Source organism: Triticum dicoccoides, chromosome 3A (assembly GCF_002162155.2).
Source record: "Triticum dicoccoides isolate Atlit2015 ecotype Zavitan chromosome 3A, WEW_v2.0, whole genome shotgun sequence".
Taxonomy (NCBI): Eukaryota; Viridiplantae; Streptophyta; class Magnoliopsida; order Poales; family Poaceae; genus Triticum; species Triticum dicoccoides.
Genome location: NC_041384.1, coordinates 448,378,678 through 448,397,539, shown reverse-complemented (window position 1 = coordinate 448,397,539; position 18,862 = coordinate 448,378,678). Strand labels below are relative to the sequence as shown.

At 43.0% G+C, this 18,862-nt stretch overlaps 1 protein-coding gene across 1 annotated transcript; it reads right to left on the bottom strand.

Moving 5' to 3' along the window:
* Positions 1–48: 48 nt before the first annotated feature.
* On the bottom strand, positions 49–2,830 carry LOC119268506 (transcription initiation factor TFIID subunit 7-like). Its single transcript, XM_037550162.1, has 5 exons — positions 2,579–2,830; positions 1,252–1,385; positions 1,063–1,182; positions 901–961; positions 49–473 (listed from the first exon to the last, which is right to left on the bottom strand). Exons 1-5 carry the CDS (start codon positions 2,703–2,705, stop codon positions 322–324), a joined length of 594 nt encoding a protein of 197 aa, XP_037406059.1. The 5' UTR covers positions 2,706–2,830; the 3' UTR covers positions 49–321.
* Between the last annotated feature and the right edge of the window lie 16,032 nt (positions 2,831–18,862).

Below are 18,862 nucleotides of genomic sequence, written 5' to 3'. Positions count from 1 at the left end.
CGGTGCAACAAAATGAAGCACATGAAATCTTCAGCATTCACAACTGAATCTTATGAAAACAGCAACATTGCAGCACTGTTGTAATCAACATCTGGCTGAACAAATAAGGACTCAAGCACCACCTTATGGGAGGATACGGACACTCTTCCACCATGATGGAAAGTCACACTCTTATTGTTACTGATGAGATGATAATCAGTACAGTAGAAGACAACAAGCACACTTGCTTGGTAAAAGTGTGCGTTCTTTGATCTGAATCGCCTAATACATACACTGGGTTTGATCAGCCAACTGAGGCTGCACTACCTATTCTGGTCCACTTCAGCTGTCCGACTCATCAGAGTCGCTCCGATCAGCCTCAGCTTCTTCGCCATTTGCAGCAGGCTCTTGAACGTCAGGCTTGGGTGCAGGAGCTGGTGCAGCCTTCTTGCGGTCACCACCTTCACCGCCTCCAGCTACACCAACATTCTGGTCTATAAACAAGTTAAAGAACTTTATACATAGACAGATCTGCATATAAACGGCAAAGTTTCCTTTTATGATGGTTTGACCCATGGACGCAATGCAGTCATGATACAAAACACCTTTCGACAAGGCATTCCAAGTTTTGAAGGTTAGGTTCATTCCAAGTTTTGAAGGTTAGGTTTGGAAACCTCTATAGGCAATCACTATAATCACATGCTTAAGAGATTCTCAGCATTATCCTTATCAACAAGGGAACTACATATAGACATCATGGTTTCTAAAGTAAAGGGCAAGCAGTTTATTCATCAGGAAGTTGATGAGGCAATGGAAGTGCAAAACTACCAACTAAACAGTACAGAACAAAACAAATTACTAGTCATTTGTTCCATTGCAATCTAAGATGCATTTGGCAAATCACACGGACCAAAAGGATACTGACAGGCACTCCTTGCATAATACTTATAAGATCCTTCTCAACTCGGTGAACAAGCTCTGCCTGCAGAAATGAGTGCATGCAATCTTTAGCGTCCTGATTAACAGTGTGTTTTCATCAACATGGGAAACAAATATGGCTGAAAGGTAGTCAATTTCATATACACTCAAGTCAGGCTCTCTGCGAAAACGTCGCCTGCGTGCATCCCTCATTGGAGGAGTAAGTCCATGCTTGTATTCAACTCCTTCTGGAGCAGGATCATCTTCTTCTCTTACCATTATCATCTGTTCCAGTTTAAAATGATTATGAGGCCTACAAATTAACAAGATATATACATAAATCTTCACTTTTACCTGACCAATATCAGCAGTTTTAACTAAAAAGGAATCATCATATGTCTTATATGACTCCACAACGGTTGGGAGATCCAAGAGAGATGCAGGAAACCTCTGGTTACCAATCATAAATGTGCCACTCCTTCCATCCTCTGTAGGAAGAAAAATGCCATCAACGAGAAGGCAATAAGGATTAGGTAAAGTTCAGTTCCTGATAACAATCGTAGACCTGTATTGTGTTCCTTATAATCAAGAGAGACCACTGAGTTGTACTATTACTGGAAACGAGTGAATAAACTGAATATGCACACATACAGTGTTACATAGAAAGTTTGGTAATCAGCATTTAAGGCTATAATTGCAGAGGTTGTCTAGTACGAGCCAGGCATGCCACAATGAAACGAATTAAGCTCTTCAGAGATACTCCCTCCGTTCCAAATTACTTGTCGTGGTTTTAGTTCAAATTTGAACTAAAACCATGACAAGTAATTTGGAACAGAGGGAGTATATATATTTACTGAATCCAAAATTCCCTTTTATTACTGATACTGACTGGTTTCATGGTTTTGTTCATATAAGCCAAGTTAAGCACATCTGAGCGTAGACATGCAATCTCAGTAACTTGTGAAGAAGGGAATACAAACACAGACAAAAATTAAGTGAGAAACTGAAATTGGTCTCATCTCATCCGCAGGTAAGAACTCATAATTCAACAGCGGTTAAGCTACAAAGAAACTACACAGACGTAAAGTTTTGTGTTACATTGATATTCGATTATCTATTAATCTGCGTCAACAAGCAGGATATTTGTATTGTGTTAATGAGACAGTTACAACTGACCAATCTGCTATCAACACATTCTAACCTACCTATCACTGCAAAACAAATTTAGGACATCGATAACTACAACAGCCCCCTACTCACGGTTACACTTTGTCAATATTAATCTGGACCATTCGCTCCGAAGTACTGAGAAAACTAAACACACACCATGATGCCAGTCAGTAGTGCGAGATTATCCCCTAGGGCAGGGTATCCGCAATGCCCATTCCACACACGCTGTGGCATTCGCGCGCGCCAAACCACAACCGATAGTCATCACTGAACGGAATGCCCCTCGGTAGCCTTCAAGGTGCATGGGTTGAGCAGTTCGTCAAACAGCGTGCGGGCATGCTGTTCTGCCAACGAACTATCCGACAATTAAGCGCCGCTGTTGCAGCGTATTCGCCGCGAATACCCGTCTCTGTTGCCATCACAAATCCGCAGTTCTACTGCCATACACCAATTTCCCGCGGAAACAGGAAGTAGAATTCGCGGGGTGGGGAGGAAGAGAATTGGAGGGCACCTGAGAAGGAGAGGTCGAGGGAGGCGTCGTCGGGGTTGGAGGATGAGCCGGCGGCAGATTCGTTCATAAGCCGCTCGATCTGCTCCGCCACGGATGGGGGCACGCGGAGGATGAACTGCTCGTCCATGGCAATTCCACCGCCGAGAATCGAACTCTGTACAAGATTCCTACACGGGGCGAGTTCGAAGGATAGCTACCCTTTCCCCTTTGTTTGTTTGTCCCAGAAGAAGAGAGTTCCCCCTCGTCCGCTTCATTTGCTTTGGCGGCTCCGGTGGATAGGACGCTGAACGGTAGGTCCGTTGGACTTACAATATCCTATTTTTTTAAAAATGGAAATGAACTGTACTAACTGATGAGCGTTCGGCTTTTAGGGGTAGCGCCGAACGATTGCCATCGATGAACGCGATCACCTAAACAGTACGTGCCGTGAAAAATAATTTCATGTAGGTATACAATACCCAAGCCTCTATTCCAGGCAAAGTTTTTGCCTTGAGATTCAGCCATTTGGATGAAAGTGACTTTTGGTGACTTTTGGTTCTGGCGCGTGGTATTATTTTGGTACGGGGCGGGGTAGAAACGCGTTGTGGCTTCGGTTTTTTGTTTCAAATTTTTTGAACTGGTGTGACGATTCCTTTGGTGGGTTTAGCATTTTTGATTGCATGTGGGGTAGGTTGGCGTGGTTGTTCCTTTCGTTTCTATTGGCCGTTGGATTTCTTCTGTGTCGCTGTCAGGCCCGCTGTTTGCGCTAGTCGCTGTTGGTCCATTTGTTGCGTCGCTTTCTGCTGTTCGGCCGTTGTCGGTCCGTTTGTGTTGTCGCTGTCCCAGCTCTTCTCGAGATCTGTCAGGATTAGCGAGCTCGCTAGAAGGATCCCGTCCAATCCAGCGCGACCGTCGCACCGCCGTAGACGACTATAAAAAGTGACTCTTCTCCTAGCTGACGGTCCCTATCTCGCCTCCTCCCGGCCCTCCTCACCTCACCTCGAGCTCCTGTCTCCCCTCTCGGCGCAGCCCCTCTCCGCATATCCTCTCTCCATGGCCGAGCTGGTGGCAGGGGAGCCATCGGAGATGGCGTACAGGAAGCGCAACCGACGTGGTGGGGATGGTTACCTCGAGCCACAGAAGCACGATCGAGTGCTGGAGCGGCGGCGGCAGCGTTGTCCCGTCCGCCGGCGTCCTCTTCCACGCCCCGATCATTGAGGAAGATTGCCACGTCTACCGCAGCTCTTCCCATGGCGGCCCCGAGATCTCGATCAAGTTCTTCCACCGGCGGCGGTTGGAGCCTGAGAGGGAACTTCCAGAGTGAATTAGCCTTGGATTGGAGCATCGCGGACATCTGATGGCCATGAGACAGGGCGTCGTCTAGATCCATCCCAGCGAGCTGTAGTTCACCTGTAAGCACACACGAATGTAGTAGTAATTTATTAATTTTGATCCATGTCGAGCGGCGAACAAATCCAGTCGGTGTTGAGCGTTCGTGCGATTTCTTCCTGCTTGCCCCGATTTCATGTTTTGATCGGCTCCAACGGTGACGGAGTCCCTTCCGGAGTGGTGCATCAGGCAGGAAGAAATTGGTCATCATCGGAAGCTCGCTAGGACAATCTCTATCTTGGTCCTCTGGGAGCCGTGGCTTCACCGTAATGCAGTGGTATTCGACGGAGAGGTGCCATCACACAAGGTGCTCAAGGCCATTGAACGCGAAGTCAGAGCATGGAGACATGCAGGATTACTGCGAGGGGAAGTCGAAGCGTTTGTGCTGGGACTTGCAGTGTGGGAGAATAGTGAGTAGTCCTTAAAGGAGTAGTGGTCGAGTGGGATGGCCGAGGGCTTCCTGTATATAACAATGTAATCTCATTTGTGGAGGGTTTTTACCCTTTCCTTCTATAATATATGATACGCTTCGATTTTTTTATGTTTTGATCGGCCGTGCCTCCTCCCTCTGTCCATGTTTCAAAGTAGCTCAGACGCGGCGTCTGCTCGTTTAATGCTTTAAAGCAGAAGATGAGGATGTGCAGCCCCGCGCGCCAAGCAATCGCCTATGCCGAATCAGGTGATTTTTCTCGGCCCCTCAAGTTTTCTTCCTCATTCCCCTTCTCCCGTTGTTCCTCCTTCCCCTCCCATGGCCGCTCCCATGGTTGCTCCCCACCTCTTCCATCATGCTTCTTCTCTACCTTCAATAGCGCTTCTCTGCCTCTCCCGTGCAGCTCCCCCCTGCCCCTCCTATGTCTGCTGCCCACATCCTCCCACGGGCGCTTCTCTCCAACCTTCTCATAGGGCATTTCTCTCTGCCTCTCCCTTTTCTGATGGTTCCTCTTTTACATTTGCCGTAGCATCTCCTCTGTACAGTAGCCTGCTCATTAAAAATCTACATGTCAGAAATATCTCAAGCCTCAAGTTCCTTCTTGGCTGCACATAATTTTTTTTCTCTTTTCCCTTTTATGTTGTTTTGGAGCTGTAGATGAAGATAAGGTAGCAGATCAGAAAATTTGCCGGTGAAGGTCACAGAATAGATCTTGCTGATTATGTAGTTGCATAAAGAAATTGACTTGACTCACAGTGTGCTACATCATACTAGATATTTGGTTCCATGAACACCTACTTCATTTTATATGAATGAATCAGATTGCCAGTTAGTTTTTACTCACAATTGATTGTTGTTGTTTTGCTGAAGAGTTTGTGACAAAAAAGATAATTGTTACAGCTGAGAGCATAGACAAATCTTATGTTGTAACAGGTTTGGAGTTACGATGAGAATCAAAATGACAAGGCTCAAAAAACTAGATGCTGCCTTCAACTATGTTCCTTTGTCCATCTCCTCAAATACTCTATATCATGTTCCTTTCAGCGGTTACATATTTTTAGTGACAATATGTCAGCGGTCGATCTCATTGGAGTTTTCCTTTGGTGTGTAGTCATCTCTTATAGTGGCCATAAATTAGTACATATAAATTCAATTTATATGAACAAGATTCCTGCTCTATGGCAGTTATGGTTAGTGATATGTAACAGTGAGCTGCTGTATCTTTTTTTCATCCAGTTAGCAAAGCATCATTTTCATTTTTGAGAAGATTTGATGATAGTCCAGTTTATAAACTTACTCCAGATTGGACCGATGTTGATAATTCTTATTCTTTTGTTAGATATATGGGTCAATAGATTTTGTGATTTAACTCCCTGATAGTCTAAGTTGCTTAAGTTTTGTACCTAGATCAGATTGTATTTAGGCAGCACACTGTACAAGCATTTTCAGATGTACAAGATGGTAGACGTGCATATCATGGTAGACGTGCATATCATGCGGGTCTCTTCCTCTGCAGTATTGCGCAGCCGTGTCAATTTTGAATTGGCATTAGACTGGACTATAAGATGTTTAATGCCTGCAAACATGGCCTAATTTATTAACAAAGAGAACTCTATACTACTGTATGTGAAATTCGTGTGTGAAATGAGCTGACAATAGGATTATCGACTACTCCATAGGTTTGCTGGGCAATTGCCATTCTTTTTTAATGACAGTTCTATATGCCTTGTTGGAGAAGGAAATTTCCCCCTTTGTCGTGTTCTTGTGTCAAATATATCGTGTTTATTTTTTTCATAACGATCACATTATATAGATAGTTTATAATCCACCAAGTTCTTGCCAGAAAAGACGATGAAAAGATAAACAGAACTTTTCTTTTTGAAATTTACACCTATTTGCAAGGCCCCATATGAATACATTACCGATGCAGTAGTGTTATTTTTCGTGATTTTTTATTACATTTCTTTTGCTCTTTGAGTGAGGAGCTTGAAAAGAATATATCTCAAGCGCACTGTATGAGGCTTTAGAAGGAAATACATACGAGACTTCAGGAGGAAGGGAAGACAGAACAGGCTAAGAAAGACTTTGGTGAGGTGTAGGACTGATTTTTCTCTACTGTTCTATGGTATCCCTTCTATAGTTTGTTCTGCACATGTACCTTGCACTTGGTATAGATCATGATGATATTTTCCATTATATTTTTGTCAATGGAACAACTAGCTAGAAGAAACGGCTTACCATGTTCCCATTTGAGTCTTGTGTGCAAGCCTATATTGTATACTACTCCCTCTGTAAACTAATATAAGAGTGTTTAGATCACTACTTTAGTATTCTAAACACTCTTATATTAGTTTACGGAGGGAGTATCTGTCTATATTTTAATTAACTCGAAGAAACGGCCAACCATTCTTTTATTTGGAATCTCAAGTGCAAGGCCATATTATGAAATGATATAAGCATGTCAGATTCAAGGAAGTTGCTGATCTGGTGTCATGTTACACTATTTGTCCTCCCCGAAGTACTAAAAAACAGAAAATAATGCATTTTCCTATAAGTAATCATTTTATTTTTGATTGTACTGCGAAAATGTATGATGTTATCATATACTATTTCATAGAATGATCACCGTGGTTGCCGTTTGTTATCTTTGTTTAGTATTGCACCACCATTGCTTGATTAACTAAACAATCATGATCTTTACCTATCCTTTTGGTAACTGCAGATCGCCTTACTTTGATCTGGTAAAAGAGGAAGTTGAAAAGAAGCAGGAAGAGTAACAAAAAAATCTCTGCCTTTTTCCTGACGGGTGTGATCTTATCATGTTGGCTTTCTTATATGATGCCAGTCCCGTGTGTTGATACCAGATCGCTACAAAGGATGAGATGCTCCACAGATTTGGAGAGAGTAATGGTTAGTTCCTAGGTTTGTGGTGGAATCGAAAACCACTTCGGTGTCCGACTTGGTGTAAGCTGGCCGAGTTATCATCTTCTATTTTAATATTTTTTTGCCAAACCGTCAATCTAACCAAATAAAAACATATCAGTGATCCATGTTTGAGGAGAATAATGGACAAATATAGTGAAATGTTTTTACACAATATTTTTCACAATGAAAAATCAACCATCTATGCAATTTGTTTCACCATGACACTAGCACAATTTTAACAAAAAAAAAAGCACATTCTTTATAAAAAAATGAATATAATTATAGGCTGTCAATCTATCAATCATGTGATGCAGATTAATCAGCCCTTGGTGAACAAGGAAGTAGTACAACAGGGAATTAGATGTTCGGTGCCAATGACTTTGTATGTTTTGTAGTACTTCTGTTCAGTGGCAATGAATTTCTTCAGTTTGTACAAACCTGTAGAGCACTTATCTGTGCACTTGTATATTTAGTGTTGATGAATTTGAGACCCAGTATGTAAAACATGTGTTTTTGTGAGTAGAGAGAGAGAGAGAGAGAGTACATTTTCATCAATTTATATTGTTTGACCGATGCAAACTTTACATAGCGTCTGTTATCGATCTAGAATGCATCACGAATAGTGACAATAAATTTATCCTTTTCAGTTTGCTTCTATATATTACTTATTTGTTGAGAATACAACATTATTCTCATAATTTCATTATTTTAATTTAAAATTCAATGTGTACAACAAAGATGCCACCTACAAACACTAAGTATCAACCGGGCGCGGCGTGGCGCCGCGCGGGTATAGCTAGTACATGCCGTGAAAAACAATTGCGTGTTAGTGTACAATACATGTCGCGAAAAAGGTGGGTGTTCCAGATTTTGAACTCACACCTCCTAGATTCTAAATATGACCCAACAACCAACTCACCATGAAGGAACTAATGTCTAGTAATGAAAAATTAACCTTTTGGCCCATTTTTAAAGTCTTTTTCTGAATTTTTTGTGTTCATCGTTCGCATTGTACCTCAGGTGGTTGAATGGTTTTGCTTTTTCCATTTTTCGCCCATCCACGTTGTCGTTAGATGACTCTGCTATGTTAATATTGTGGTTAGCCTTGATGGGCGAGAGAAAGAAAATGCTTGGAAGATGATTTTTACCTAGGTTTGCTAGGTTGTTACTCAACCCAATAACCAACTCAGACACCTTCAGTTTGCTGTTAATTATACATGAGCATGATATTTGAACCTTTTTTTACTTCCATGTCAGCAAAAATTATCTTCCCTTGGTATTTTTGTTGGATTTCTCTAGTCCACCATTGGCATCATGTTTGGTAACTATAGATGATATTAGTAATGGAGTGGCTACTCGAGCAGCCTAGTAACTATGGCATGAGCGGCCTAGTAGCTGTAGCATGGGAAGTTTGGCAATTTTAATATGGGCAACTGGTAACTATATCATGAGTAGCCTAGTAAATTTAGCATGAGAGAGGCCTGGTAACTTTAGTATGGCCATCCTCGTAACTATAGCACGAGTGAGCCGGTAACTTTAGCATGAGTTCCCTAGTAACTACATAAATGCCATGTTGGCAACTGTAACATCTGCATATATAGTCTCTGCACATGGGACCCATCTCGCACCAGAGTACTACAACGACATTGAAAGATCGAGAAGAGGGGTCTAGAGGAGGGGTGCTTAGACCCTTAACAATCAAAAATGGCAGTTTTTAGGATTCTTGATGTGACCTCATGTGTTATCGCCAAAAGTATGGTCAATAACACCAACCAGAGAAGGACAGAAAAGTATGTAATTCCTGCCAAGCGCAATGAGAAAAAGAAACAGAAAGAAGCTACTGTTGTGCGTAAAGGCAATCAAGAAATTGAATTGAGAGCCAACTTTGTACGTTGTGGCAAGATGGCAAAACGTATTTTTATTTGGCATGTTCAGCTTGTTGCAGCAGAGGAAGTCGATCCACAATTTAGAACTCCATGCATGCAAATCCATCTACGTGAACGTGTAAGGGAGTAGTACTAGTTGTTTTGGCCTTTTGTGATCAGTGTGCCGTATTTTTAAAATTATTAATTAGTGATTATTTAGGAGAGTTGGATTAGTACTAGTAGTAGACCGTGGCTATGATTAGGTTGGAGTCCAATTAGTATTCGGCCCATACAAAAAGAGTCCAGGTCGGTTGTACCTTGTGCCTGCGTGCACTATTAAAAGGGCCAGCCAGCCGTGTATCAAGCAGGTTAGGATTTGGAGTTAATTAAACCAGAAAATCGCCGAGATGTGGCGGCCAATTCTGTGTTCTTGCTTCTGTTGAGAACCCATCATGGTTTGTTCTTGTGCGTGTGGATTGGAGAGCTGCTCCAATTGCTACACGTGATCTGCTAAAGACCGTCCAGGTGATTCCGTCCATCATGGGGTTCGCTTGTTGTTTGGTTGGGGTTTGCATCTTGGTAAACATAATTCTAGATCGTTGTCAGGCTGCTATATATAAACTGATTTGTACTATGAAAGATTGGGAAATTGTTCGCGCCGTAGTTTTTCTGTTGACGGACGCATCAAGTGGTATCAGAGCAAGGTTGATCATGATACAATTTTTTTTCCTCGACTATTTGATTTAATTGTTTGAAAGATGGTGAATTCGTAGCATGAGAAATCTGATCATGAGGAGGGCGATGAACTTCCAGAGGATCTGAATATAATTGATGATTTACGTATCCATTTGATGTCGATCAAGGAAGCGAACAAGAAGCTTGGGACAAGGGTTGAGGAGTTGTCTGCAAATATTGTTGGCGTCGAGGACAGGTTGAATGAGCGTTTGACTGCCAACGACCGACAGCGCACTGATAGTCTACAGGTGGTGACTGCGAGTCTTAATCAGCTCACCGCAGCAGTTCAGCGCCTTCAGGCGAGAGATGTGGCACCCCGACAGTTCCGCTCACCACGACGACGTCATGACCGCGACAATGACGATGATGGTGATTTTTCTGAGGATTCCGATGCCCGTGGAGGCTTACCTCACCGACCACGACATGATGCTGGGGCTCACCGCCATGCGGGGCAGCGCCGTGACTATGGCGGCAATGGTGCCCACGAGGATGATGGTTTGGGTCGAATCAAGATAACCATACCTGAATTCTCGGGACGTTGTGCTGACCCGGAGAAATATTTGGAGTGGGAGATGCACGTAAATCAGATTTTTGACGGTCACAACTACTCCGAAGAGAAGAAGGTTCATGTTGCATCTATGGAATTTACAGAGTATGCTCTTGTATGATGGGATAATAAGAACCGTACTAATGAGCAACCAGCGACATGGGCTGACATGAAGCGAATCATGAGGGAACGTTTTGTGCCTGCTTCCTACACTCGCCAGCTTAATAGTAGACTGCGTCGTCTAGTGTAAGGTACAAAATCAGTTGATGAGTACTATAAGGAGATGCAAGTTTTGATGATCCGTAGAGCTGTGCGTGAGTCTTCGGAGGCGACCATGGTACATTTCTTTGAGGGGTTAGAAGAAAAGATTTGCGACCGTGTTGATCTAATGCAATATAATGGTATTCATGAGTTGCTTCATCAAGCGGAGCATGCTGAACGTTGGGTATTGGAGAAGCAAGTTTCAGAGACTCGTCCAACTTACAACAGTGGGCAACGTGGTTCTTCTCCTATTGATGGTGGGTTTAATGCTAAACCGACTCCTTCTTATAAGTCGGGAAGCATTGAACAGAGCAAAGTGGCGGCTGCATCAAAGGAGGTTTCTCAGGTTTCATCTAATGCGTCTTCATCTCATCATCGTAATATTATTTGCCACAAGTGTGGAGGACGTGGACACATGAAGCATGAATGTTCCAATCAACGAAGGGTTCTACTTGTTGATGCGGAATATATTTCAGAATCTGAAGATGAGACGCCTAAGTTAGAGGATGGAATTGAAAGAGGTCATGGTGATACCATACTATGTTATCCTCAAGATGATCCTGATATGGGGAGTTTGCTATCACATAAGGTCCAGCGAGATGACAAGACCATTGTTGAACAAGGACAGCGGCGGAGTATTTTTCAAACTGCATGTATCATCAAGGGAGAGGTTTGCAAACTGATAATTGATGGCGGCAATGCTAGCAACATGATTAGCAAGGATGTGGTGGAGTCTCTTTCTTTGTCAACATGGGAGCACCCAAAACCATACTATATGAAGTGGATAAATGATGTGGGCAAAGTAAAGGTAACACATAGGGTGAAGGTGCCTTTTTCTGTTGATGGCTATGTTGATAAGGTGGAATGCGACGTTATGCCACTACATGTTTCTCACCTTATTTTGGGGCGTCCATGGTAGCATGATGTTAACGCTCTTCATCATGGACGAACAAACACGTACACTTTTATGCATAAGGATGAGTTCTATGCTATTCTTCCCAAGGATGCAAACACTATAAAGTGTACGGTTGAAGTGTTCAAGAAAAAATCAGCAAAGTATAGGTCAAAACCGAGGACGGTTTTCTTTCAAGGAAGGGAGGATGATGTGACCTCATGTGTTATCGCCAAAAGTATGGTCAATAACACCAACCAGAGAAGGACAGAAAAGTATGTAATTCCTGCCAAGCGCAATGAGAAAAAGAAACAGAAAGAAGTTACTGTCGTGCGTAAAGGCAATCAAGAAATTGAATTGAGAGACAACTTTGTACGTTGTGACAAGATGGCAAAACGTATTTTTATTGGGCATGTTTAGCTTGTTGCAGCAGAGGAAGTCGATCCACAATTTAGAACTCCATGCATGCAAACCCATCTACGTGAACGTGTAAGGAAGTAGTACTAGTTGTTTTGGCCTTTTATGATCAGTGTGCCATATTTTTAAAATTATTAATTAGTGATTATTTAGGAGAGTTGGATTAGTACTAGTAGTAGAACGTGGCTATGATTAGGTTGGAGTCCAATTAGTATTCGACCCATAAAAAAGAGTTCAGGTCAGTTGTACCTTGTGCTTGTGTGCACTATTAAAAGGGCCAACCGGTCGTGTATCAAGCAGGTTATGTTTTGGAGTTAATTAAATCAGAAAATCACCGAGATGTGGCGGCGGCCAATTCTGTGTTCTTGCTTCTGTTGAGAACCCATCGTGATTTGTTCTTGTGCGTGTGGATTGGAGAGCTGCTCCAATTGCTACACGTGATCTGCTAAAGATCGTCCAGGTAATTCCAGTCATCTTGGGGTTCGCTTGTTGTTTGGTTGGGTTTGCATCTTAGTAAACCTAATTCTACATCGTTGTGAGGCTGCTATATATAAACTGATTTGTATTGTGAAAAACTGGGAAATTGTTCGCGCCGTCGTTTTTCTGTTGAAGGTCGCATCAAGTGGTATCACTTGATGCACAACAAAAAAACGTTGGCTCGAATGCTTTTCTCAATCTTTCACGGTACCAACTCAGCAGCAACAAACATAATCTCTAATCTCCACCACTCAACAACATCAAAAGAGCAGCCTGGGAATTAGAAACAGCAGGTCTACAATCTGTAGATGCAAACCAACAAGAACTACACGCAAACCCTCGTCATTGAAGAATCACGTGGGCAATCCTCATAGGATCAGCAGAAACTTAGAAGCGATCTCTCCCAATCTTCTCGCCAAGGAATACAAAACCAAATCAGTCCTTCAACTCAACCACGCACGGATTTCAGCCGCCATCACCTGGCGTTTTTTCTTGTTTAACTCACCCCCAAAAAAACTCCCCCCTAATACACGGCCTGACAGCCTTAAATAGTGCACGCAGGCACCAGATTGCATCAACCTAGACTCCTAATATAACTTGGACTCTAAACTGGCTAGATATGCACGACTAGTACTAATCCAACTCTCTCTTTTATTTTATTTAATCATTAATTAATTAATTTAAAAATACGGCCACGTTGAACACAAAAGTCCAAAACGGACTAGTACTTTGACAAACGACATGCATGCACCCTGGTGAGTCCTTGATATTGTTAATTCAAAAATAGTTGGCTTCCCATTGTGACATGATTGCATGGCGTTCGAAAGGTGGGTTTTACTTCTTTGTCCGGTATAATCTGAAATTTCATCGTGCTAATCTGTAGTATTTGTACCTCCGAAGCTAAACACCTTATGGTCATATCTTGTTTATGCATAGAACTGACAGTAACAATTTGGTTCTCTTTGTCACGGCGCTTAGCTGGTATGACATACTTCTCCAGCAATGTAACATCCGTCTCCGTATACGGTGTCGCATCATCCCCCCTTCCTTGAAAAGAAACCGTCCTTGGTTTCGACTTAGGCTTTGATGATTTCTTCTTGAACACTTCTACAGTACACTTTATATTTTGTGCATCTTTAGGAAGGATAGCAAAGAACTCACCCTTATGCATAAAAGTGTATCTGTTTATTCACCCGTGATGAAGAGCGTTAACATCATGCTGCCACGGACGTCCTAAAATAAGGTGACAAACATGTAGTGGCATAACGTCGCACTCCACCTTATCAACATAGCCATCAACAAAAAAAAGGAACCTTCACCCTGTGAGTTACCTTCACTTTGCCAACATCATTTATCCATTTCATATAGTATGGTCTTGGATGCTCCGATGTTGGTAACAAAAGAGACTCCACAACATCCTTGCTAATCATGTTGCTAGCACTGCCACCATCAATTATCAATTTGCAAACTTCTCCCTTGATGGTACATGCAGTTTGAAAAATACTCCACCGCTGTCCTTGTTCAACAATGGTCTTGTCATCTCGCTGGACCTTAGCTAGCAAACTCTCCATATCAGGATCATTTTGAGGATAACATAGTATGGTATCACCATGACCTCTTTCAATTCCATCCTCTAATTTAGGCGTCTCATCTTCAGATTCTGAAATATATTCCGCATCAACAAGTAGAACCCTTCGTTGATTGGAACATTCATGCTTCATGTGTCCACGTCCTCCAAACTTGTGGCAAATAATATTACGATGATGCGATGAGGTCGCATTAGATGAAACCTGAGAAACCTCCTTTGGCATAGCCGCCACTTTGCTCTGTTCAATGCTTCCCGACTTATAAGAAGGATTCAGTTTAGCACTAAACCCACCATCAATAGAAGAATAACCACGTCGCCCACTGTTGTAAGTTGGACGAGTCTCTGAAGCTTGCTTCTCCAATACCCAACGTTCAGCACGCTCTGCTTGATGAAGCAACTCATGAATATCATTAAATTGCATTAAATCAACACGGTCACGAATCTTTTCTTCTAATCCCTCAAAGAAACGTACCATGGTCGCCTCCGCAGACTCACGCACAGCTGTACGGATCATCAAAACTTGCATCTCTTTGTAGTACTCATCAACTGATTTTGTACCTTGCACTAGACGACACAGTCTACTATGAAGCTAGCGAGTGTAATAAGCAGGCACAAAACGTTCCCTCATGATTCGCTTCATGTCAGCCCATGTCGCTGGTCACTCATGAGTTCGGTTTTTATTATCCCACCATACAAGAGCATACTTTGTAAATTTCATTGATGCAACACGAACCTTCTTCTCTTCGGAGTAGTTATGACCATCAAAAATCTGATTTACGCGCATCTCCCACTCCAAATATTTCTTCGGGTCAGCACAACGTCCCAAGAATTCAGGTATCTTTATCTTGATTCGACCCAAACCATCATCCTCGTGGGCACCATTGCCGCCATAGTCACGGCGCCGCCCAACATGACGGTGAGCCCCAGCATCATGTCGTGGTCGGTGAGGTAAGCCTGCACGGGCATCAGAATCCTCAGAAAAATCACTATCATCGTCATTGTCGCGGTCACGTCGTCGTCGTGGTGAGTGGGAATGTCGGGGTGCCACATCTCTCGCCTGAAGGCGCTGAACTGCTGCGGTGAGCCGATTAAGACTCACAGTCACCGCCTGTAGACTATCAGTTCACTGTCGGTCGCTGACAGTCAAACGCTCGTTCAACCTGTCCTCGACACCAACAATATTTGCAGACAACTCCTCAACCCTTGTCCCAAGCTTCTTGCTCGCTCTCTTGATCGACATCAGATGTATACGTAAATCATCACTTATTTCCAGATCCTCCGGAAGTTCATCGCCCTCCTCATGATCAGATTTCTCATGCTGCGAGTTCACCATCTTTCAAACAATTGAATCAAATAGCCGAGAAAAAGATTGTACCGTGATCAACCTTGCTTTGAATACCACTTGATGCGACCTTCAACAAAAAAACGTTGGCTGGAATGCTTTTCCCAATCTTTCACGGTACCAACTCAGCAGCAACAAACACAATCTCTGATCTCCACCACGCAACAACATCAAAAGAGCAGCCTGTGAATTAGAAACAGCACGTCTACAATCTGTAGATGCAAACCAGCAAGAACTACACGCAAACCCTCGTCGTTGAAGAATCACATGGGCAATCCTTACAGGGTTAGCAGGAAATTAGAAGCGATCTTTTCCAATCTTCCCGCCAAGGAATACAAAACCAAATCGGTCCTTCAACTCAACCACGGACAGATTTCGGCCGCCATCACCTGGCGTTTTTTCTTGTTTAACTCACCCAAAAAAAACCCTGATACATGGCCTGGCGGCCTTAAATAGTGCACGCAGGCACCAGATTGCATCGACCTGGACTCCTAATATAACTTGGACTTTAAACTGGCTAGATATGCACAACTAGTACTAATCCAACTCTCTCTTCTATTTTATTTAATCATTAATTAACTAATTTAAAAATACGGCCACGTTGAACACAAAAGTCCAAAACGGACTAGTACTTTGACAAACGACATGCATGCACCCTCGTGAGTCCTTGATGCTGTTACTTCAAAAATAGTTGGCTTCCCATTGTGACATGATTGCATGGCGTTCGAAAGGTGGGCTTTACTTCTTTCTCCGGTATAATTTGAAATTTCATCATGCCAATCTGTAGTATCTGTACCTCCGAAGCTAAACACCTCATGGTCATATCTTGTTTATGCATAGAAATGACAGTAACAATTTGGTTCTCTTTGTCACGGCACTTAGCTGGTATGACATACTTCTCTAGCAATGTAACATCAGTCTCCGTATACGGTGTCGCATCATCGGCCAATTATGTGTTCTTGCTTCTGTTGAGAACCCATCGTGGTTTGTTCTTGTGCGTGTGGATTGGAGAGCTGCTCCAAATGCTACACGTGATCCGCTAAAGATTGTCCAGGTGATTCCAGCCATCGTGGGGTTCGCTTGTTGTTTGGTTGGGTTTGCATCTTGGTAAACCTAATTTAGATCGTTGTCAGGCTGCTATATATAAACTGATTTGTACTGTGAAATATTGGGAAATTATTCGCGCCGTCGTTTTTCTGTTGACGGACGCATCAATTCTTCAAGTTAAGGTTGAGTTTAGCACATGTTAAAGGGCACCCAATACATTTCATACATGCATGGCAAGAGTATAGGCAGCGGAAAAAGTAAAGCATGCAATTGCAAGAATGTAAAGGGGATGGGAAATGGAGTGTGCAAATGCAATGGAGATGCGGAGATTTTTGGCATGGTTCTGATAGGTGGTGCTATCGTACATTCACGTTGATGGAGATTTCAACCCACGAAGGGTGGCTGCACAAGTCTATGGAGGCTCCACCCACAAAGGGTCCACGAAGAAGCAACTTTGTCTATGCCACCATGGCCATCATCCACGAAGGACTTGTCTCACTCGGGTAGATCTTCACAAAGTAGGCGATCTCCTTGCCCTTACAAACTTTTTGGTTCAATTCCACATAATGTCGGAGGCTCCCAAGAGACACCTAACTCCACATCATGTCCCTTCTGTATTTATAGGATTTTTTGGCATCGATCTCACGTTGAGATGGGCCTCGAGGGGCCCACTACCCACCACCACACGCCGGAGGGGGTGGCTCACCCAGGTGGGTAGTGGCCACCTCGTGGCTCTTCTGGCCCTCCCGCAAAGTTTCTAATGCCTCTTTTCTTCCAAAAACAACCGTCACAAAGTTTCATTGCATTTGGGGAACTTTAATTTCTGCACAAAAAACAACACCATGGTAGTTCTGTTGAAAACAACGCCAGTCCAGGTTAGTTTCATTTAAATCATATAAAATTGCACCCAAACCATATAAAATTGTTGTAAACATGGCATGAATACTTCATAAATTATGGAAACGTTGGAGACATATCAATGCCCTTCATAGACGACAGAGATCCGGTCCCAGATGAGCTTCGCATTGCAAAGATGCATGATGCACCTAAACTCATCTCTGGACAGATTGGAGCAGATGACAGCCCTTGCATGTATATCCAGTTAAGTGTACTTGTGAATGTCATCAGCATTGGCTATCTTACAAAGGTCAGTCAATCCTATCTTAGTGACAGTCCACGGCTCACTGTTCATGGATAGGAGACGCTTCCACATCATAGCCTTCCACTTGGGATAGTCTATGCCATCGAATATGGGGCATGCAGCAGACACCTTGATTATACATGTCGTCGACATAACTAAAACTCTAGGTGGTTAAACCAAAATCACACAAAACAAGGGAGTACCTTGTTGTGATACCAATTGAAAGCACAGGTTTACTCCCAGAGGGGGGTGAATGGGAGATTTTTAGAAATTCATCAAACTTTGATTAAGTTGACGAAGATCAGAATGAAGAAATAGAAATGCGAGGGAAACTAAGTCATCACAGAATCAGAGTAGATGCACACAGGATACGCAAGAGTGAAGAACATGCAATCACATAAGCATACAAGCATGAAGAATATGAACCGGGGAAATGAACGATAACATGATGAAATTCTTCAGTTCAAATTCATTAGTAGATAGATCAAAAATTCTTCAGCAGCGAAATAATATAAGAGAGGGTGATAAATTTAAAACCAGGTTGGCTCAGTGAAGACAAATCAATTTGGTAGACCATATCAATTGATGTATTAACTGTGCGTCTAGTTGAGGCAGCTGAGATGAAATCAGAGGACACACAGTTCTCACCGTATTCCTCTTGAGCTAAGGTCACTAAGTCCTCGCCCAATCACTTGTGGTAAGTCTTCAAGGTAGACTTCCAAAACCTTCACAGACTTGTTCACCGGCACACCACAATGACTCTTGGTGTACTCAGAACTTGACACCTAACCGTTTGGAAGAATGACAGTCTTCAAAGGTAATAGGCGTCAGATCACATAGATCAATCTCTTCAGTGATGCTCAATCACTTTGGCTCTGGATTTTTCCTCACTTAGGATTCTCTCGAAGTCGTCAGAGGAAGGTTTGCTCTCAAATGACAAGTGTCAAGTTCTCTCGGGGCATCCAACCAACACGTGGTTGTGGGGGGCAGCTATTTAGCCAGGGGCAACCCGACATGAATTGTCATAAATGCCCTTCTCAGATTGGACCGTTGCTAGGATAAGGATACACTCGACAGCTGGCCCGTGGCGCAGCAACAGTCGAAATTTGAACTCTCAGATTCGTCAGGGCACTCAATTTCCTCACGGTAGGCAGATCACACTGGCGAACTCCTAACTTCTCACCCGGGCCAAATTCGTCAACGACCAGATGAACTTTTTCACTGTCGCTAGCAATTGTGTCAGTTGTTT

Bases quoted from the DNA above. Each gene is read 5' to 3' on its own strand.
- LOC119268506 (XM_037550162.1), bottom strand. From the start codon at position 2,705: ATGGACGAGCAGTTCATCCTCCGCGTGCCCCCATCCGTGGCGGAGCAG. The intron at 1,183-1,251 runs GTAAAAGTGAAG...AAACTGGAACAG, and splicing joins AAACTGCTGATATTGGTCAG to ATGATAATGGTAAGAGAAGA. The intron at 962-1,062 runs GTATATGAAATT...TCATTTCTGCAG, and splicing joins GCAGAGAGCCTGACTTGAGT to GCAGAGCTTGTTCACCGAGT.